Source organism: Aethalodelphis obliquidens, unplaced genomic scaffold, assembly GCF_003676395.1.
Source record: "Aethalodelphis obliquidens isolate GAN/ISIS:26980383/991018 unplaced genomic scaffold, ASM367639v1 scaffold3, whole genome shotgun sequence".
NCBI lineage: Eukaryota > Metazoa > Chordata > Mammalia > Artiodactyla > Delphinidae > Aethalodelphis > Aethalodelphis obliquidens.
The window spans coordinates 48,481,401-48,504,794 of NW_020837947.1; the positions used below are offsets into that span (position 1 = coordinate 48,481,401).

Below are 23,394 nucleotides of genomic sequence, written 5' to 3' on the forward strand. Positions count from 1 at the left end.
GGTTTTCTTATTATTATGTATTTATATTACTTTGTATGGAACTTTATAAAACATGACTTGGTAAAGAAAATGTCTCAGCCCCAAGTTATGCCTTTTGGTCATACAAAAGTTATGAAATGAATATAGTGACAATGTTATTATTCTAGAAAAAGTACGTGGAACAAAGGGGAGAGGGCACTAGTTCCAATGATAAAATAAGCTATTGATACAACTGCTAAAATGTGGGTGTTTTGTCTAAAGCCAGGCCTAATTGCTACCTTTTACCCCCAAGAATAGCAGCAAGGGGGCCGTACACATGCTAGGAGCTCAACAAAGATGTATTAGGTTAATAAACACTCCATATTTGCTTTCCACCTGTCTGTCATTTTTGCAAAGGGAACTGTAAATCCAGAAACCCTCCACAATATCATATTTTGTGCTTGGTTTCCTTAACATTCTGAGGATATAAAAAGATGGTGTTAAGAACGTCTGTTTTGATGTCAGACCCAGTTAGATTCCTGATTCTACCACTTAATAGCTGTGTGACCTGGGTTGGTTGATTAACTTCTCTGAATCTCAGGTTTCTATGGAAACTGCTTGGGTTTGGCTTTGGCTTCACCTCTTGCAAGTTGTGTGACCTACCTAGGCCTCAGTTAGCCCATCTGTAGCATGAGGATAATTAAACACCTCATTTGTTTGTTGGGAGATGAATTGGGGGCATTGAATGAAAAGTGCTTAGTATGCTGCTTGAGTGGGCATATAGCAAGTGCTTGATTAAAGTAGGCTATTAATTTTTTTTTTATTACCAGTAGGTATAAGATAAAAAGGTATGTTCTGAGGGATGGCGCATCTAGAGCAAATGTTAGGGACTTTTAAGTAATATCCAGTGAGAACCAATGAGTAGTTATTTCTCCATCATTGTCTTAACATTTTCCCTAAGATGAGGCTTTAGATACAAGCTGTGTCTGAATATCTAGCAGATTTCTTTGGGTATTTTATTGATAATTTCCATATGTGATAGTCGGCACTGATATTTCTGTGTATAAAGTTTTTCTCCCCTCATTGAAATTGCTACATAAATTTAACAGGAGGTTCAAAACTGGTACTGCTTGAATTTTTTTCTTGTAGGTTTTTAAAAAACTCTTTGTTTTTTGGCTTTTAGCCATACATCTGTTTATAGTTCGCTATCATTTAATCCTCTTTTCTCTTGAGTTGGGACTTGTACATATGTCTTGATTATAAGCAGAAGTGATTTTACCTAATTCTGTATTTGTAATTTTATATTCTTTTTCTTAAAAAGGGTCCTCAAATTAAATAAGCTTCAAGCTTCACAAAACCTGGATATACCCCAATTATAAGTTACATTTGTTTTGCAGGTGAAAGACTTGACACATTCAACTTAAAATTGCCTAAAGTGAATGTTATTATGAGAGCATTATAAGACTAAAGATATCTTTATTTTCTTGCTCCAGTTGAGGACTGACTGAATTTTGCTTTGATTCTTCAAGAGAATGTATCTGTGCTTTCAATAAAAATATACAAATGTGTAGATTTCATTGAATGGTCAAGATAATAAGTCAGTATCTGGCTTCTTAAGCATATACTAGAATTTCAAATGTATAGAACAGATCAAGAATAGTACTAACTTCATTAACATGATGACTCAAACCTAGATTTTTCAGGCTAAAAGAACTGACCAGGTGTATTTTGCAGATCCATTTTGTTAATGCATTGTAAATTTATGCGTTAAGAGAGGAAGGGAGAGTGCAATGTGGTGGTCATAAGAATTCTGGAAGGAGAGGAAATGCTATGGTTTTGGAGCAAAGGAAGAGGAGGCCAGAAAGAAATATGTAGGGAATCTAGAGGAAGAGTAGTAATTCCAGAATTAGAAAGTTGCTTACCAATTCAGGAAGTGCTGAATAAGTTAATTTCCAGCAGGCATGGATTCCTGGTCTGTTTCACTGCCACTAACTACTTCTTCACAGAAGATTTCAATTCTAAATAAATTTTTCAACAGAGACACCACTCTTTATTAGCAGCTAAGAATACTAGAATATGTTGAATGTATTTAAAATTAGGTTGACTGGGGGCTTCCCTGGTGACGCAGTGGTTGAGAGTCCGCCTGCTGATGCAGGGGACACGGGTTTGTGCCATGGTCTGGGAAGATCCCACATGCCGCAGAGCGGCTGGGCCCGTGAGCCATGGCTGCTGAGCCTGCACGTCCAGAGCCTGTGCTCCGCAACGGAAGAGGCCACAGCAGTGAGAGGCCCGCGTACTGCAAAAAATAAATAAATTAAAAAAATAAAATTAGGTTGACTTACATGTGAAAAAAATTATAGTGGCTTAAACAGTAGGAAAATTTTCTTCCTCTCATATAAGAGAAGTCTAGAGGTATGTAGTACAAGTCTTGTATAGAGACTCCATAGTCACCAGGAATCTGAGCTTCAACCAGCTCGTCTTTCTTCTTAGGGTGTAATCTTTCTCCTCATGGTGCAGTATTGCTGCTGCAGCTCCAGCCATCACATTCTCACTCCAGGCAAAGGGATGGAGGAAGCACTAAGTACAGCCTTTTCCTTTAAGGGAACTTACTGGAAATCCCACATGACAATTTTACTTTTATATCATTGGTCAGGTTTTAGTCACATGGCCACACAGCCATAAGAGAGACTAGGAGATACAGTCTTTTATCTGGGCAGCAATGTGATCAGCTAGAAATCAGGGTTTTGTTATTGAGAAAGAAGAAGGAATGGATATGTGTGCAAGTGATACCTCTGCCATGCTACATTTCCCTTTAAACTAAACAATAGTATATGTTGCTATTTTTCTCTACTAAGAGAAAAGCATTTTATAGGATCTGAATTTGTATTAATGTTCTTAGTGGTGAGCTGGTATTGATCAGAAGTAAATTTAGAAAATGCCAGATTGTGCTTTTCTGGGCACTTCTGGTGCAAAGTGATTCTTGGCAGAGAGGGATATTGAGAGAAGAAAGGAATCATGCTTCTTTCTCAAATATTATAGCAGTCATGAAATAAAACACTTCTCTAGTCCTTAAGTCTCAAGGAAAATAAAGCTTAGAGTTGTAGACTCATCTCAAAGCTGTATTAATGCGTGATAAATGTTACTGGATGTATGTGTATGTATGTGTATGTGTATCTAAGACTCAGAGCAGAGAGTGATATTTGAGATGTAGAATATCTGCCACTGATTAATTAATTTGTGATCTTGGACAAATCATTTAGCCTCTTAGGCCGCAGTTTTCCTTGTCTAGAAAATGAGGAAGTGGCCCAGATATTCACGTATCATTACTGGCTCTAATCTTCCAGAACCTGGATCCTGGGAGGTCCATTTAACCATCTCTCCATTCTCTTATCCATCCACCTGTCCATCTGTTCACTTGTCCATTCATCCATCTATCTACCTATCAATTATTTTTACTTTTTTTTTTTTTTTTTTTTGGCGGTATGTGGGCCTCTTGCTGTTGTGGCCTCTCCCGTTGCGGAGCACAGGCTCCGGACACGCAGGCTCAGTGGCCATGGCTCACGGGCCTAGCCGCTCCGCGGCATGTGGGATCTTCCCAGACTGGGGCATGAACCCGTGTTCCCTGCATCGGCAGGCGGACTCTCAACCACTGCGCCACCATGGAAGCCCAGGCACATTTTAATATTAGCTTAAATAAGATAATCTTAACTGAGGCAGGGCTAATGAAGGGGTTATGGACCACGCTGAGAATTTGTGAAAATAATAACAGCTGCCACAAACAGAGCACATACTCTCTGTTAGGTGCTGTGCATTTCTGTGAGTTATGTGCATTTCTCCTTTAACCTCAAGAGAGCCCTGTGGTAGGAGAGGCTAAACAACCTGCCCTAGACCCATGTGATAAGGCAATTGGCCCCAGAGCCAAGGTCCCAGGGACTAGAATTTTCTTAGAAGTGCTCATGGAAATAAACACACATTTTTCTGTACACAGTCAAGGAGTACAAGCCTTATCAACACCTTGGTGATATGTTTAGGAAACCCTGACCTAACTGTATCCTAGTAAAGAAAACATCTGGTGTTGGAAACCCACCATATACCTTCCAAGCCAAAGACGACCAGTGTGTAGATACTTTCTTTCTCTCTCCCTTTTTTTTTTTTTCTTTTTTGGCTGCATCGGGTCTTAGTTGCAGCACTCGGGGTCTTCCTTGAGGTGTGTGGGATCTTTCGTTGTGGCGCGGGCTCTTTGTTGTGGCGTGCTGGCTTCTCTCTAGTTGTGGCATGCAGGCTCCAGGGCGTGTGTGCTCTGTAGTTGTGGTGTGCAGGGTCCAGAGTGCATGGGCTCTGTAGTTTGTGGCAGATGGACTCTCTTGTTGAGGCGCACAAGCTCAGTAGTTGTGGCATGTGGGCTTAGTTGCCCCATGGCGTGTGGGATCTTAGTTCCCCAACCAGGGATTGAACCCATGTCCCCTGCATTGGAAGATGGATTCTTTACCACTGGACCACCAGGGAAGTCCCTACCAGTGCGTAGATACTTTCTGCATCTGCTTATGAGAAGGGGGAGAACCCAGCCTGTGCTGAGGCTGAGTTCTTTGCAAACACACCATGAAAAGCTCACCCAGTGTCATCGGCCAAGTCCGATGTGTGGCCCAGTGGTTCTCAAAGTGTCATCCTTGGACCAGTAACAACATCATCAGCTGGGCTCCTGGTAAAAATGTAAATACTCAGGCCCCACTCCAGATCCACTGAATCAGACCCTGTGTGTTCACAAGCCCTCCAGCTGATTCTGATGCATGTGATACTCTGAGCAGCACTGTCCAATAGAACTTTTTGTGCTGATGGAAATTAAAGCAGTTGCCTGGTGCTGTCCTTGGTGCTGCCTGACTCTGCCCTGGGCCAGGTCCCTTGCTGCCACCTCAATCCTGCCTAAATTTGCACTGCTTGGTTCCTTGCTGTTGCATGTCACCAGCAGCCCTGCTGACTTCTTGACTTGTCACCAGCTCACCCATTTCCTGTCTCTGACCTAGGTTTCTGGGGTTACATGTTATATGACCTCACCCAGCCCAGAATGTTCTTGCCCGGCAGCTTCAGGTTAACTCCTTTGGAATAGGCTAGAGATTTGGCAGAAAAAAAAAGTGTTTGTAAATGTTTCCCTTAATTCCTTTAAAATTCATTTACAGAGTGTTGCTCCTTGCAGAGGTCACTTCTGTGAGCCGATTACTACATACAAATCATTTTCTTTTATTATTAGTTCAGAATTGCTCCTACATTAGCTTAGAGTGACCCTTCATATTTCCCATACTATGCAGGGCAAGTCTTATCTCCCCCTTTCTGTAGTGGTAGCAAAAATCCTGTAATGTTACATTTCTGCCAGCCAACACTGATAATTGGGCCTGATTTAGTGTGTTTAAAGTTTAAGGCTTTTAAGGAGACTTTTAATCCTCTTCTTCATTTAAGATAAATTTCTTGTATTTTTCTACAAAAACAAGATCCTCTTTCTAATGTGTTCAGCTTTTAATTTTGTAGGTGCAGATATATCTTGCTTTAAGCAGACAGTATATAAAAGCCTGGATTTACCTTGCTTCAATCATTAAATAACAACTTTTCATAATTAAACTAAAAGCCAGGAAGAAGTTGTATTGATAAACTAATTTTAAAATTATGATTGAATATTGACCTAAACCACGGTGAATATGGAGAATGAATGCAGCATGTATTGTTGGGGTGCTAAGTAATTGCTGAGAAATTAATTTAAAAATATTTATAAATAACTCAATGAGTGGTCAAATAATAATTTAAAAAATAGAGCCTAATTACAAAAATCAATTTCCACACTTTTTCAGGAATCTATCTTTTACAAAATGTGAGATATATCTGTAAATGCCATATACGTAGTATCTGATTCTTGCCTCAGAACCAGACTGCCCATAGTGAGGCAAGCAGCTGTGTTTGCAGGTCAATTCTGGTATGAATGGGAAATCCCTTGTTCTGTGTTAGTCGATTGATAAGCTGTATGGTTAATATTGACATTTTATTGGCGTTATGTAGTTTTGGCTCTTAGCCAGGGATTTTGACTAATATAATGATTAATTAGCTTTATGAGGGATGGTGATGCCAGTTTGAAGCTTTAATACACATTTTCTGGGTGGAAAAAGAATCTATCTTCTTTTAAAGATTTAATATAGAACAATAGATAAAGCATTTTTTTATTAAAATGTTTAAAATAAAAAGTTATATAAAAACAGTTTAACATGTACTTAGTTAAAATTGATTTGTCTTGTTTTCTCTTTCTTTAAATGGTTTTTGTCTTATCTAGAGAATCACTGGGACATAAAAGTATAGGTCTGTTTAGGAATGCTCCAGAGTGTCATGTGGCTTCAGGGTAAGAAAACAAGCGAGTGTAGACTGGGCTGATAACAGTGGAGGAGCCTTTTGTGGTCTGCCTGCCCGTGCTTCCCACCTTAGGGCAACCTGGTTTGTCCTCAGTTTCTCAAGAGAAGGGATAGGAAGGGGTTGCTGGTTAGTAAAATTATTAAAGGTGTAAACTGTGCCTATGCTTTGAACCTGCTACTCTGCTTCTGGGAGTGTTCTTCTTCTAAGGAAGGAATCAAACACACTTAAATATTTAGCTGCAAGTTGGTTGAACATGTCAGTTTGTAACATCATCCAGTTGGAAAGAACCTAAATGACCATCAGAAGGGGAATTTGGTTAAGTAAATTAAACCAATATAAAAATTGTTAAAAAAAATTATAGCTGGAGGCTTCCAAATTCTTTTTTTCTTAGGCAGGAAAGCTCTTTCTTAAGCAAAAATTTACAAGGGATTCCAAGCATATAAAAGAGGGAAAAGGGGAGCTGCTCCTGTTGAATCGAGGCAGAAGGTCTGGGGCCTCCTCCACATCTCCCTCACTCCTGCAGGGGCCTTACTCACCTCCATCACATTCTTATGAAAGCTCCCAAGGATGCTATTTGAGAGAACATTTTAGATGAAAATTTATTGGCCTGGAAAAATATTCATGGCCTGTTACATTAAAAAGCAAATTTTAAAACAGTATAATTCTAATTTTATAAACAACATGTGTATTTGAATTATGCCCATGTAGGCTGTAATCTGTGGGGTGTGTATGTGTGTGTGTTTAAGACAAAGAAAAATGTTTAACAAGAAGTATACCAGGTGTTCAAATGAATTGTTTTTAAACTCTAGATGATGTGTATTTTAATTCTTTTTCTTTTTGCTTATCTGTAGCTTTAATTTTTAAATAATGACTATGTACTGGTTTTTTAATAAGAAAATATCTTTGGTTAAATATACATTAATTTCTAGAAGTCATAGCTTTGGAAAATATAGTATTTGACACTATACAAGTAACTTGTAATATTTCAAAAGAAGACTTGCATAAACAGCACTTGGTCTCTGTTCTAGTTATTTCCTGTCACATAATGAGTCACCCTCAAAACTTAAAGTTTCTTAAAACACCAGCAATTGATCATTTTATTATCTCTCTCAGTTTCTGGGGGTCAGTGTTTGGGAAGGGCTTTTCTGGGCAGTTCTGGCTCAGGATCTCTTATCGGGTTGCAGTCAGATGCTGGCTGGAGCAACTGGGGTCAGTCAGGCATCACTCTCTTCATATTGATTGAGTCTCTTCGTATGGTCTCTCTGCAAGGGCTAGTTTGGACTCATAGCATGGTGGCCTCAGGGCACTTGGGCACCTTGCATGTTGGCTAAAGTTTTCAAGAGAAAGAGTACCAGTGAACAAAGGAGAAGCTGCATCACCTTTATGGCCTGTGCTTGAATGTCACCTAGAGTCACTTCTACCAGACTTTAGTAGTCCCTAGTCACAAGCCCATCAAGATTCAGGGGGAGGATAACAGGACAGGATACAGAATTTGTGGGGCTGAGTACAAAGTGAAAGTGTAGGGTCTTTTGTTCAAAACGTATTAAGAAATTCAAGTCCACTGACTTGAATTAAACAGAGCATTAAACCAAGTGTTGAGCCCTTTTAAGTGCAGGGCCTGGTGTGACTGTGTAGGTTGCATCCCAAGAAGCTATCCCTGGGGAGGGGACATCAACTTCATCTCTTGATGGGAGGAAGATCAAGGCCATATTGTAGAAAAGCATGTGAAATGGGCATTAATGGTGAGACCACCTTTGGAAAATAAAATCTGCCACAGTGTCTATGACTTACCTTCAATTAATTAGATGGCTCACATTTTTACTACCCAGAACTGGAGTAGCCATTAGCTATGCAGGAAGAACTGCTGGCCCTCTCCAGCAACCGGGCTGCCATAGCAGTAACAGGGATGTATTTTAAAACTCTTCGTGCAGAGATACTGGTTGCCTCTAAATAAAGTACAGCAAAAATACCTGTTTTATATCTGTTATGGACTGAATTGTGTCCTCCCCAAATTCACAAATTGAAGCACTTACCCTCAATATGATTGTGTTTGGTCATAGAGCCTTTAAGGAGGTAATTAAGGTTAAAATGAAGTTGTAAGAGTGGTCCCTGATCCAATAGGACTGGTGTCCTTATAAGAAGAGGAAGGGATACCAGGAGTGCTCATACAGAGGAAAGGCCATGTGAGCACAGTGAGGAAGCAGCCTTCAGCAAGCCACGAAGAGGGACCTTAGGAGAAACCAAGCCTATTGACACTTTGATCTAGGACTTCCAGCCTCCAGAACTGTGAGAAAACAAATTTCTGTTGTTAAGTCACTCAGTCTGTGGTATTTTGTTATAGGAGCCCTAGTAGACTAATATATCTAGGACTTATACATGTTTACTTGTTCTTTTCAGAATTTTCTTTATTAGTCATCTTTAATCCATTGGATATCCCATGTTCTCTGTCAACTTCCAAGGAAAGCCAGATGTAACAGAAAATACCATGTTTTAATTAATGTCCCTTCTTTTTTTTTTTGGCTGCACCACGAGGCTTGTGAGATCTTAGTTCCCCAACCAGGGATTGAACCCGGGCCCTCGGCAGTGAAAGCATGGAGTCCTAACCACTGGACTGCCAGGGAATACCCTAATGTCCCTTCTTTAATAATATTCTGATGAATAAAGGCTTTATTATTCATTTTTCCTGGAGTGTTGCTTGTGTTCATTTAAGGCTCATGTCTATGGTAATACTGTAGTTCATTCATGGATTTGTATATAAAATAATATTGTTTTCAATCATTGGGGTCAATTATCTGCAGACATGGCTGTGAACAATGACTATCTCCTCGTTTCTGTGTATGCCACTCCTCCCCTCAAGAGTGGCATCTATTTCATCTCCCCTTGAATCTGGGCTAGCCTCGTGGTTTGCTTTGGCCAATAGAATGCAGCAGAAATGATGCTGGTGTTGCAGCTTCCACTTTTGCCCTCTTGAAAGTTAGCAGGCATGTAACAAAATCTTCCTATCCTGCTGGAGAACCCCCTCAAAGGGGAAAAGGCTCAGGTGGGGAGCTGTAGGCATGAGCACACTGACTGCCTGAAGGAGTTCCAGAGGAGGGAGAGGGATGGGCTAGGGAACAGGAGGGTGCCAAACAGGAGCCACACCTGCTGGGCCTGGTTGTGTGGCCAAGAAAGACCCAGGGAATGAAGCAAAGGGGTTTCATGATGATGGTTTTAATTGGCTTTGGAGGCTTGTTGATCTGCCTTGGGTTTGACATTTAGCAAGATTGGAGCTGTCAGTGTTGGCTGATGTAGGGGACCATCAGGACAACATCCATAATTCCCTCAGGTAGTTGCTTGCCCTTGGATCTCTGGTACAGGACACTTTCCCTGGGCACTGGCCCCAGAAAACTGGCTCCTGACACATACTTGCCAAAGCTCTATAGCAGTAGTTACTTCAAACACTGTTGTGTCCTCCCAAAATACGTATGTTGAAGTCACAACCCCTGGTTCCTCAGAATGTGATCATAACTGGAAATAGAGTCAGAGTCAAGCCAGACGTAATTAGTTTAAATGAGGTCATAATGATGGGGGTGGGTCCCTAATCCAATATGATTGGTGTCCTTATAAAGAGGGGAAATTTGGACACATACACAGGAATAACATTGTATAAAGATGAAGACATAGATCAGAGAGATGAAGAAACCAAGGAATGCTAAAGATTGCCAGCAGACCACTAGGAGCTAGGAGAGAGGCATGAAACAGAGTATCCTTCATAGCTCTCAGAGGAACCAACAGTGTTGGACACCTTGATTTTGGACATCTAGCCTCCAGAAATGAGACAACACATTTCTGTTTCTGAAGCCACACAATCTGTGGTACTTTGTTACAGCAGTCCTAGCAAACTAATACCCATGCCAGTGCACCTTACCCTCCTTTCCTCTCATCTCTGCATTTCTGGGTGGATGAACACAGAATAAACTGTGCCCATGAAGAGGAAGCTGCCAGGTGGCCTCACATCTTAATCCAGTTAAAATTAAAATTCTCATTTCCTCAAAAAGTTCTATAAAAGGTGATTTATTATATATTTCAGGCACAAGGAAAAGGAGATAACTTTGATGGGAGGACTACTTTAATGCCTCTGATTTTATACCAAATAGGTTGCTTCATCTACTTCCTTTGAGAATATGTCCTCAGTTATTCCAGAGTTTACAGAGAGCTAACATTTAGTTGTTTTTCTCAAGAAACCTGATTTAACCTAACTGTATTAGGATTGACACTTGATTATTCCGATATAGTAATTTGCATGATTTTTAGTGCCATAATTGTTGAAAGCTGATATTAGAATCTTAAGAGTGGCATACCTTATTCAGAGATGTTTAGCACCTTATAATAACAATAATATTGGGTGCATTACGCAGTAATAATAGAAATTACACTTGCAAAATAGCTGTGGTAATAGAACATTCTGAAATGCAAGAAATAGAAAAAGCACACTGGAAGAGAAAACCGTGTTTTATTCACCGCATTTGGCTGTCTGTGCGCTAAGGCTGGAAGATAGGAAAGAGCTATGTCTTCCTCAGTGCTGTACTACCCCTGGGCTGCATGATTTAGATCAACCTTTATAATTCTGATTGAAGTGGAGAATTTTCAGTCACTGGATTCAAAAGGGGGTGGGGGAGTGTGGTCATGTTTGAAATACTTTTTGCTCTTTAGTTGGAATAGCATTTTGTAAATGAAAATTGCATTTCTAAAGAAAGCATGTATTTGCTATGAATTAGCCTAATAATTTGTTTTTTTCCAGTTGCGCATAGCTTCTTTTATATAAATTTATTTATTTATTTTTGGCTGTGTTGGGTCTTCGTTGCTGTGCGCGGGCTTTCTCCAGTTGCGGCGAGCGGGGGCTATTCTTTGTTGCAGTGCGTGGGCTTTTCACTGGGCTGGCTTCTCTTGTTGGGGAGCACGGGCTGTAGGCGCGTGGGCTTCATTAGTTGTGGCATGCGGGCTCAGTAGTTGTGGCTTGCGGGCTCTAGTCCAGTTGCTCATAACTTCTGATTGATGGCTTGTTTTAAAAATATGATTGAAAAAATATGTTAAGTATATTCTTCTACACTTCACCAATATAATTTTTAGGCCAATTTTAGGCTGATTAAGTTTACTCTGCCCCTCTAATACTTTGATTTATTGATCACATTCAGTATATCCAAACTCACAGAAAGCCATAGTAAAAAATAAACCTGTAAGAAACCTAAGATATTCTTGACTATGTGAACTGACACAACAAATGTTGATTTTGAATATTTTCTGTATAAGTTAAAAAATTCTGTGAAGCTTTGATTTAGTATTTCTTTTGGCAGCCTAATTACCCTAATTCAGGAATATTCTGCTTAAAACTTTGAAGATTAAACAAAGCCAAGGATGCTCCAGGGCAGCAGAGATAAGAAAAGAGTGAATTAACTCTATTGTGTCCAGTTCACAAGAATTATTTCAGCCTTGTTTATGTTCACATGAAACCTGCCTTTGCTTGCTTCCTTTTAGAAAAGAAAGTTGCTTTTGTTTCTTTAAACTTTTCCCTTTTATTTTGGAAGCATTGAACAACAACAACAACAAAAAATCTGGTTTATGGATATCTAGCCTTTTCTAAGGCCTCCTGATATTCTTGGGGTTGTTACTATCACTCTTTCTCTGGTGGACCAGGAGGTACTATCCAAGGCAAGTGAGTGAAAGTCTCTCCTGCAGGGTCTCAGTATGCCGGGCAAAGGCCATTTTCTTGGATCAATTATATCTGAATTCTATGCATCTCCTCCAGTCAACTCTGAAATGACACAAGGAATTTTACCATTCACTGAGAGCCTCACATCTCAGCTGCAAATGAGAAGCTTGTCAAATAGAGATGCACTGAGAGAAAGGAGAGGCTGGGGCAGGATTGGCCTTGGTTCTTATTCATCCTTCTGAAAAGTCAAAGATACTTCACTTTCATGGGTAGGATTTTGGTGACTTCAGTTAGCAGCTTCCTGAAGAGCTGTTTAGGGTTTTGCTGTCACCTCTTGGAACTGTAGGCTTTGCTCTATTGCAGTGATTCCCTGCATGTTGATTATTCCCGTTTGTGTCTGAATGTGCCAGCCTTCCTCTGTGTGGTCAAATTATCCCCTTTAACTTCTCCCTCCATTTCTTGGCAGCAGAAAAGTCATTTTTACCAAATCCTTGCGTACCGATAGGGCTGTTTTGCTGAGATAATGTGTGTGGAAAGTGATTCTTTAAGCTGGAAGGTGCTCTGCTTTCCAGTGTAAAATGGCGATGCTGATAACAATACTTGTACTCACTGACCCTTACTCCCGCTCCAATAGCACCTTATTTTCCAAACCAAAGCCTTTTAGGAACTCTGAGTTACCATTTTTCCTCTTGTGGTTTATGGGAATTCAACATCATGTCGTGGTTAAGAACATGGGCCATGTAGACAGACTCAGTTCAGAGTTCACCACTGTCTCTCAAGCTATGTGACTGAGGATGGATTAATCTCTGAGTCTGGTTTTCTCAGCTTTAAATAGGGATACACCGCTGTAGAATTGTTGAGAGGAGTAAATGAATATTGCAAGGTGAAGCACTTAGCATAGTGCCAGGAGCAAAGTAATTAGCTTTCATTGCTTTCTGGAAGTATTTGGTATTCTGCTATTCTAACGGATTTTGTGCAAAGTCAGCAGAAAGGAGCTGCTTCTCGTAGCTTGATTAATTGCAAAATCTCTCCCATCCTACTCTTCTTCCTATGTTCCATTTCACCTGGAATGTGAACGTGTATTCATTAAATGAACAGAGAATGGTTTTATTAGAAATTTTTTTAGAACACTGTACTGGTATATACTTTTTAAAGCAATCATGGAATAATGTTAATAATTTTCTTTTTCAAGTCCAGAATTCAGATACCTGAGAACTCTTTCCCTGGCTTCCAATCCTGATGAAGTTGGTGGGGGGGTAAGGTTTTTTGAGATGGTTCCTGTAGGCAGTGGCCCTTTGTCAGTCCCTCCCTGCAGGCTACCATTCTGCCAGGACATGGCTGGGTTCCTCTGAGCAGCATATAGGTTGCTGGGGAGAGGCTGTGGACATGGTGCTTTGTGATATACATGCTCCAGCATCTCCTTCTTGGACATCCATTCCCACTGGGCAGAGAGTAAGAAGGTCCATCATGATTTCTGACTGGTATTTCATTATTTGTATATTAACATTTGGTGTGGTGTGAGGTTAGGAATTCATGTCATAAGTGACCATTTGAAAAAGACTTCTAACTCTAAAATTTGAAAAATTCTGCTTTCTTGGAAGGTAGCTACACAGTGATGCTTCTGATATCAGTGGTATTTTTAACAATGTTTATTGACTCTGCTAATCTCATTTCATCATTTTGTTACAGATTGATGTTCTCAAAGCAGATCTGGAAAGCGCAGAATGGAAAGTTTTGGAAAATCTTATTCTGGAAGATGTCCTTGAACAAATTGGACAGCTCATCTTTGAGATCCATCTCCACTGGCCCGGGTTTGAGGTCAGTGGCAGTGACAGCAGTGTTGTACGGTTCTGGTACAGCCTCCTCAAAGAGTTAGAACTACAGGATTTCAGGCTTTTTCACAGTTACAAAGATTTATCTAAACCTCAGCTATTCCTGAAGAAAGATATTTTCAATGCGAGTAGCTGTTATACTCTGAGTTGGGTGAATACAAGATGGAAATAGGATGCAGGAGCTCATCAACAACTCAAGGAAATATTTGCAGCATGGATCATGTCCATGATTCTAGTTATTCTGGTTTACTTGTCCAGTCTCCCACTAGCCTGTGACCTGCTTGAGGCAGGGATTGTGTTATTGCCTTTGTAGTACACGTAGCCTGGCATCTCGCACATGGTAGGGGAACAGTGAACACTTGCTGAGGGGATGGACACAGGAGTGCCACAGTAGTCAATCTCCATCTGCCCAAACCCCGGCTCTTTGCCTGTCTGCCTCTGACAGAGTGGGGATGCTTGTCCTCTTTCATTTCAGCTTGGAAGATAATCCCACACTTATCTCAGTTTTCCCTAAAATTAATTATGTATCTGTAATCCATGAATTTACCACCATGAAAAAGAAATTATTTCACATTTCTGTTTTTACTGGGTTGATGAGCTCCTTAAACGTGTAGCCTGCTGTTTAAAATAGGGCCTTTCATTTGATGTTAACTCACCTTTTCCTAGGATTTTCTTGTTCACTGTGTCAATAACATTCTTTACAGCCTTGTAGATTTCAATTATTCTTCCTCAGTTTTTGTTGAGGCCATGCTGTGACTTTATAAGAACCACTGATTCTGGTTTCTGGGAACTCAGACACACCAAATTCTGTAACTGAATTTAAAAGACTAGAGTATCAAGTTATTCAATTCAGGATTCTTTTCATGCTCAGCCTTAAATCCCCTCTGTTCCTATGAAACTAAACACAAAGCAGAACTTGGGTGTCTTCAAACCTGATTTCTCAACCTCTGACTTGCCTATGGTGTCAAATCTTTATTTTTTTTTATTATCTCCAAGATTAAGTTTTTCCTTGCTGCCAGTTGGCATTCATTGTAAGCCTGTGGCCTGAGGGCCAGAGTCTCTCTCTTTCCCGGGACAGGTACAGTGTGTTTTGGTAATACCAATCCTTTTTTGTATATATTTTTTAATTAAGCAGATAATGCATGTTCTCAGTAGTTCAAACAATCTCTATCATTTCTATTTAGAGGATTAGACATTTCCCCCTACAAATGATTTTCAAAAATCCTATTTCAAATAAATTAATTAAATAGTATAAAAATAAATCAAATTATTATCTTATTATAAATTAAGTACATCTTCTGGTATTTTTTATATCCCAAGAGAGCAGGAATACATACACTGTTCATTTAAGGAATTTTGGGAGAGCATAAAATACTGATTACTACTAGACCTCGATTCCTTCTCCCCATCGTTTTACCTCCTTCCACCCTAGACATGCCCTGGGTTGGCTTTTTGCTTTTTGCAGTGGTTTGAAAATACCATTCCTCAGGTGAGAAACCAAAATACAATAGAGTTATATCATCTTACTAACTTGGGTTCAAAAGGGAATAAGACTTTCTGAATTAGTAGTGATGATTTTTTAAAATATAAATGAGGTTTTTTATATTAAAACTTACAGTACACTAATAAAAGTCATTGAAGGGAGAGGACCAGCTTGAATAACTTTGATTTGAAATAACAGTTTAGTTGCTTTCAATGTCCCTAGGTATTTCAAAAGTACAAAAAGTTTATCAAACTCAAAAGTGGTTTTTACTGTTAGTTTGCATGGTGTAGCCTCCAAAACAAAGTTAACTTCAGTCCTGTTTGGATTATATCACAGATTGTCTTTCATTTTTTAATAAAAATTTTATACACTAAAGTAAACACAGATCTTTTTATACATTAAAATTTTTAACCCTTCTTATATACCAAGGTATGAAGTATACTAATCCTAAGTATCTAGTGTGACTAGGTTTTAGATGTATTCACACTCATACCAAGATTTTTAACTCATGGGATTGAAGATTAATGGCATTACTGAAAGCCCCCTTTGTACAGGACAGGTTACCATTGATTCTGGATTGGTGGTGCAGAACATTGACTTCATCACACTATATATATCTGAGCAAGAATGGAAGTACTGTTAAGAAAAAAATAAAGACAAACTCAAAATAAATCCCAAACACACCCACCCACACCCACCTACTAGGCAGCCTGTTCAATTGTTATTTGTACTTACTTTATGATATTTTTTCTAAGACTGTCCTTCATTCCCTTCATGGAGAGTTTGAAATTTGTGATGAATATTCTGACTGTTGCTATGGTTTCCCTGCCTCTAGAATTATTATGTTTATTGTGTGGGCCAGGGTTTTTTAACCTCAGCATTATTTCCATTTGGGGCTGGATAATTCTTTGTTGGGGGAGGGAGGGCCATTCTGTGCATTGTAGGATGTTTAGCAGCATCCCTGGCCCTCCCCCTAGGTGCCAGGAGCACCACAAAAACAACACAAACAAAATACAAAAAACAAACATACAAAATCAAGAGCTGCTATTCATTGAGAGCTTACTATGTGTCCAGTACTGTGCATAGATTATTCCTAATTCTCCAAACAGTCCTATAAGGAAGTGTAATTTTCCCAATTATACAGGTAAGGAAACTCTGAGAGGTTAAATACCTTATTCAGATTATTCAAATGGTGAAGTAGGAATCCATATCTCTGACTGCCAGATCCCAAAGCCCATGCAGGGCCCCTCCTCCGTCTGCTTCAATAGCCTTTGACAAACGTAAGGACATATTTTTGCCTCCCGATTAGTAAATGGGAAGAAAAGCCTACAAATTTACTAATACCAGACCTGCAAATCTGTTAGAGTTGGGATCATTTTTATAGCATGCAGGTTTAATTTAAACAGTCTACTTAATTAAAATGTGCCCACCAAATGGAGGCTTACTGAAAAAATATGGGGTCCCAACAGTTTCTCTGTCAATATATTCAGGTTGCCAGGAAAGATCTTGCAAGTCCTGGAAATGACCCTTGGCCCTCATTGGTCCCAATATGCCGCACTTTGCTCCTAGATTTTAGGGAAGGCCCAGTCACTTGGAAGTGTAGTGTAAGTTTCCTTTGTTTCAAACTCGCCTTTGACCTGCAGATATATGAGCTCAGATGTGAATATCTGTGACATACATCTCTTAATTAACTCCTACCAGAGCAGTGCTCATAAATGAATCTGAAGATAGAAATTTAATAATGCTCTTCTCAGATGATTTTAAAAACTGTTCCTTTTTGGATGAAAGACATATGAGGATGTAAGAGATTCAGAGGTCAACCTTTTAGCACAAAAGGTTGTGCTAAATCACGATTTGAGATTAGAGTCAAAGAAAAGCAGTTTTCCCATTCTCCCTTTTCTTAGAGTGATTGTATTTGACACAGTTATAATAGGTTATCATATAAATATTTATAACTATTTGACATAGTTCAAATGAAGTGAGCCAGGAAGAGATAAACAAACTTATGTTAGAATTGACTGAAGGTCCGCTAGTATTTACATCAGGGTGGAACAAAAGCAAATTCATGAATTTACAGTGTTTAGTCCAAATCAGTTATTCATGTAAGCATTTCTGCTTTGACTATAAGATTTTAGTATATAGTAAATACAGTACAAGATTTGCATTTCCTAAGTGTTACATGTTTGGATTTTGCAAAGCTTGAATTAATACCAGGGAGCCAGCCTCGTTGTCATATTTCTCCAGATGAAAAATGAAGGCCTCATTTAAACAGATTATTCTACTTGACTATACAATGGTAGGTACCTACAAGCTCAATTACATAATATAATTCTCTTCTTTTGGAGATAAACTTATTTTGTCTTTTAAGCAATAACATAATTCTTTTTTGTACTAGCCAATTGCTGGTTCTTTGTGAATTCAGTGCATTTAATTGTATGCTAAAATATGTTCCTTTTTCTTACATTTAAAGAGGTATTTGAACTTTACTTATCACATGAAATCGTAATCCAAAGATTCAGGATATTCTTAAACTGCTTAAATTTAGAAATTCTATAATTTTATTGTATTTCTGTCCTTAAGAAAAGTAAATCAAGCAAGCTTAATATTGTCACACTTTATATTTAGCGCTGTATGGAGAAATGCTAGTCCCCAACACTTGTTAAAACTAATTGCTGTGTAAAACTAGCAATTTATATTCTCATATAAAATATTATAAGTTTTTCTTAGTGATTGGTTTTATGCAATAAGATTGTCTGAAGTAATAAGGGTTTTTTTTCCTGTTAAGTTTGGATTCTAATCTAGACTATTTTAATATAGAAACTCAGTATATATAGGACAGATATGCAATCAGTGTGTACCAGGGAGCAGAGTTGGTGAATGACTGTGGTCCTCAGTCCTCCAGAGGTTCTCCTCCACTGCATTGCCTCCCACAAGACCCCCAGACCGCCCCAAGATCAAGCAATTAATGCACAGCACAATAGGCATCCTCCAGGACCCTGCACCATTCCTGTGTTTAGGTTCTATTCTAACTGCTCTATGTCATGCGTTACCGGTCATTGGATATTTTGACATCGCCCCTAGGTGGGTATATATAATAACCAAAAGTCCAAGTGGGTTCCATAACATTATTGAGAAACCACAATTATGTATCAATAAAAATAAGCTATTAGTTATCTGTACAAGAAAGTATTACTTCTCAAGGATTGGTGTCAGATCGAACATCGTTTTCTCAGGGACTCCCATATTGAAGGCCCCCAGCTATGTTTCCTTACAATGTCTTCTATTCTTCCCCGCTTCACACTCCTTTTACTTTAATGGATCTGCTTGTGTAATGGCTTTCCCAGCAGACTGTAAGCTCCATGAGGGTAAACACCATGTCAGTATTCCCAGTGCCTACCATGGAGCCTGCTAGGTCAAAGGTGCTCAATAAATATTGTTGAATATGAATATAAAGAAAGCTATTTCACAAAGGATTTTTCAGTGAAATTATTTCATCATCATTTGTTATTGACTTTTTTTCTGGTATTAAAAATGTCTTTGGAATTTAGATGGACCAATATTTCTCATTTTGGTTAATTTAATTTTAGGCACAATTTGTCCTTTTCTTGACATGGTTGTTTATTGCACTGCTTGCAATAGTCCTCATTCCTGATTAAAGGATGCTAACCTGAAGATCTTTCTTGACCTCAGGGACTTGAGAGCTATATAATAATTGAATCGAATAAATACAATAATAATTAAAGGCTCAAGTATTGGTAGAAGGTACCCTAGGATATAAAACCTCAATCTTCCTTTCTCATTCCTCATTGTCCTTTTTTTTTTTTTTAACCAATTCCCAGAAAACACACTTTAGAGTCAGTGTATTTGGTCACAACTCACAGTAGCATGGAGAATATTTTTCAGTTTATGAGAGAAAGAAGGTATGATGTAAAGGACAGGGGCTGGTATTTCTACAAAAATGATTAAAATCACATTGTTTTTCTAGGACAAAAAAATTTAAGGTAGTTGTTCAAAGAGTACAAACAAGGTGAGAGAGGGTATTATGTTCTCCAGAATATTTGAAGTCTGACCAAGAAAAGTCCTTTCGGGCAGTTATCATTAGGTCTAACTCTCAAGGAAGAGGCTATGAGAATCTCTTTAGCTATAGGTTCTGTTTTACTAAAAGATGAAATAAATACAGTCTTTAAAACTACCTCAGTGAAAGCAAGCTGGAAGCCACAAAGATTACAACACAAATCTTGACAGTTTTAAAAATACACACTTAAGTGGCAGTATGTAGAAGAGAAAGGATAGCAGGATGAAGGGAGAAAGATTCTGACCCTGCTGCTAACCAGCTGCGTGATACCAAGCAATTCATCACCCTCATCGGCCTATTTTCTTATCTTAGGTTGGAATATTTGATTTCTAAGGTTTCTTCTAGCTTGAAAATCTCATTATTCTAGCATTTTATAATTAGAGAAGGCTTAGACAGTGGTTAGGTAATTTCTTGATTTGTGTGCTATAAAGTCTTAGGATAAATTCAGGAGAATCCAAATGATATGTTTATTCAGAAGACAAGCCCCAGATAAAAGATGAATCCATTATGATGCCCCTCCAGTCATCGAGTGAAGTGCCCTTAGGTAAAGTACGTTTTTAGGATAACACACTTAACCTCACAAGGTTCTAAAAATCAGAATGTTTCAGACTGCACTTGTTTACACTTCAGTGTTTTTAGACTATCCTAACAAAGTGGCAATATCCAAAGATACTAGATTAAGTATTTATCTTTATGGTGATCCTCTGTATGTATATGTGTGAATATGTATGTATGCATTTATCTATGTATGTATGTCTATGTGTTTATGTACATATATGAATGCCCAAGAAAGAAAAATCTTCAGGCACAGAAAGCCCGGGGGACCCTAGAACCAGAGAGGTAGAGCAGGAATCTACACTGCAGTGGTCCTAGTTCGGTATACTAGTGATGGCCAGTGGCCTAGAGCATTAGAGATAAGGCCTGCTATGTTGGGGGAAAGGATTGGAACTGAGTGAGATACTTGAAGCAGTGGGACCCTTGGAGGGCTACAATCTCGATGGAAGAGGGTTCTAAAAACTACCCCTATCCCCCTTCCTCCGAGCACAAGGAAGTCTACCCTTGCTATAGCTCTGGAGAAAATCAAATTTTCTCATGAGAATTTGAAAACTTCAGCCTGTTTAAAGAGTTGAATCCATAATCACGTGGTTAAGAAATCCATAAGCTGAAAAATTTAGATATAAAACTGGTTCTAGGGGGTGATGTCTCAGGGGTACATGGCAGAAGCAAATGTAAAACCACTCAAAGGGACTCTTCAACTTGGACTACAAAGTATTTCTTCCAAAAAACAAGACCCACGTAAGATGAACTCCTAATAAAAAATTACAACTGACAAGGAAATGGCCCACCATGAGATAGAGTTAACAGACACATTATACACTGGGATTTTCAGTCCAAGAATTTGCGATAACAGAATAACAATCTTAAAGAAAATATAAATTATTTGATGTGATTAAAGGCATAAAAGACTATATAGAAACCATAAAAAATAAGACATATGAAGAACAGGTAGATATAAAAAAGTACAAATAGACCTACCACAAAGGAAAAATAGTCACTGGAATGAGTTTAATGAATTAAACAGCAGATTAGACACAGCTGAAGAGACTGTAAAAGTGAACTGGAAGATAAACCTGAGGAAACTGTCCAAAATGTAGTACAGAAAAATATGAACATTTATATTGTTTAAATAAGACATCTTATGAGTAGTTTGAACCTTAAAATGTCTTTCAGAAGATGAAGCAGTAAAGCTGGGTATTTGAGCCACTGTGTGTAAAAAGTGGTACTAGAATTGTATGGACAGTATGGTAACCAGCAGCCACATGTTGCTACTGAGCATCTAGCATGTGGCTAGTATGACTGAGGAGATGAATTTTAAATTCTATTTACTTTTAATTAAGTTAAAAACTTATACTTGATTCAATTATTAGAAAACTCTTAGTAGGTCTGCTTGGAACAACTTAGGCGTGTAAATCTACTTTGTGTGAAACAGATAAAATATTTGATGAAAATTTAGTGTCTGCATTGAGATGTGCTGTTAAGCATAAAATATACACCAGATCTTAGTATGAGAAAAGTAAAATATTAATTTTAAAAATAATTGAATGTTGAAAGAATATTTTGGATCATATATTATTTATACTAATATCCCCTTTTTAATGTGGCCATTAGAAAATTAAAAATTATGTATATGGCTCATGTATTTCTATTAGTGCTATACTAGAACACATACTTAAATACAAAATGTTTGAGATTTGAGTTAGTCCCTCAGATCTCAAAAATGCTGAAGGTTGGAGAGTAGGATGTGGGGAGCTAAAAAATCATCTGAAGACAGTTATTGCAGTTACAGGAAGCTGTAAAAGCAAAGGAGTTATCACTTTGTCACTAAAAATAAAGCCACTCTAAGGACTCTGGCTGCAAGTTGTGACTTAAGTTTCAGATAAAATTTCAGTGTTTAGATTGAGAAAATTGTTTCTACAATTATTAAAGTGACTTTGAACAGGGAAGGTGTACATATAAACATGTAAAATGTATATCATATTCACATACATACATGCATATAAATACATGCACACGCATACACACACGTGTATATATTTTTGGTTAGCTACATTTCTCTGAGTTTACACACTCTAAACGGTGTAGTTTCTGAAATAGTCAAGATAAACTCAGACTCCGCTAATTCTCATTCTTAGTGTGCATATCATCTGGGGAACTTACTATAGTAAGTGCTGACTTTGAACCAGGGAATTAATATATAGTATTTGTAAAATTGCAGTCTTTTGCTAGTTCATTCACTTTATTTACCCACTGATCAAATAAATATTTGATAACATAAATTTTGAACCAGCTGCTAAGATGGAATCTTCTTTCCTCTGGATCTTCTCTTCTCCTTCTTAGGTCCCTTAGTAATTGCCTTGTTTACACTGTATTTCATCAGTTATTTCATGATCCATTAAGAAAGAATGCCGCCAATTAAACTATGACACATCATTGATTTTAAGACATAGCCCTATTTCAGAGATGTTAAAAATGTGAAAAACCTGCATCTTTGATGAAATATAGCATCAATGTTCCCTAGGTCTCACTTTGAGACCCAAAGTTAATACTGCTGATGGATATTTTGGCCTGGATGGCACTTCACACTTCCCTTCTCCATACCTGAATTCATTATGGTTTCCTCAACCAACCACTACTTTCTTCTGAATTCTGTATCTCAGTAAGTGACACCATCTCCAGGTGGTTCTCAGTCTACACTCTGAGAAACAGTATTCTTCAAGTAGAGTCTCTATAATTGTTGCTAGTGTTGCAATTCTTACAGCTACCATCCAAGGGTTTGCTATTTCATTGTCCATGTTTTCTTCCAGGTAATTAATAAACATGCTGAGGACATGAACCAGCCTCACAATGTATCCTCAAAAATCACTCTATACTGTTCTACTTAGAGAAGTGCCTGTTTGAGGCTACGCCCTGTTCCTTATCTTAAAATGGGCTCCCTATTTAGGACAACATATTCTCAGCCTGTGCTTCAGTATTGAAATATTCATTAAACCTTCACTAAAGCATCACTTTTATTCTAACTTTTAGGAAGGAAATCTGTCCTGGGTGTGACAAAAGGGTTGCGGTGAGGAAAAGGAGCCAGATGGTAACCACTTAATTCCAGTCACAACATAATCTGTAAACTTTCTTATGCTGGAAAAGAACCCCACTCATTTGTATCCTCTAAAATGGATGCAATCATGACTCAGTGGCACCAAGTGGATAAATATGGACTGTGTTAAACTTAATCTATGTGCTCTGAGGACACTGCCCTGTATTTTTGTCATTTATTTAGAATAAACCCATTAATATACTATACTCACCTTTAAAGCATCATTTCTCCCCAGAAAATCAAAATGACCCATTTAAAATATGCAAATGGTTTAACGTGGTGTCTCAGAGTTAAGACTTAAAAGGAGACTAAGAACGAAAA

At 38.4% G+C, this 23,394-nt stretch overlaps 1 protein-coding gene across 1 annotated transcript in view; it reads left to right on the top strand.

Moving 5' to 3' along the window:
* Positions 1-15,155, top strand: part of METTL24 (methyltransferase like 24) — a 110,324-nt gene extending 95,169 nt beyond the window's left edge. Inside the window, exon 5 of the mRNA XM_027088727.1 lies at positions 13,724-15,155. Within this exon, the coding sequence (XP_026944528.1) occupies positions 13,724-14,038 (315 nt within the window). The 3' untranslated portion in view covers positions 14,039-15,155. The remainder of the gene's footprint in view (positions 1-13,723) is intronic.
* Positions 15,156-23,394: the final 8,239 nt, after the last annotated feature.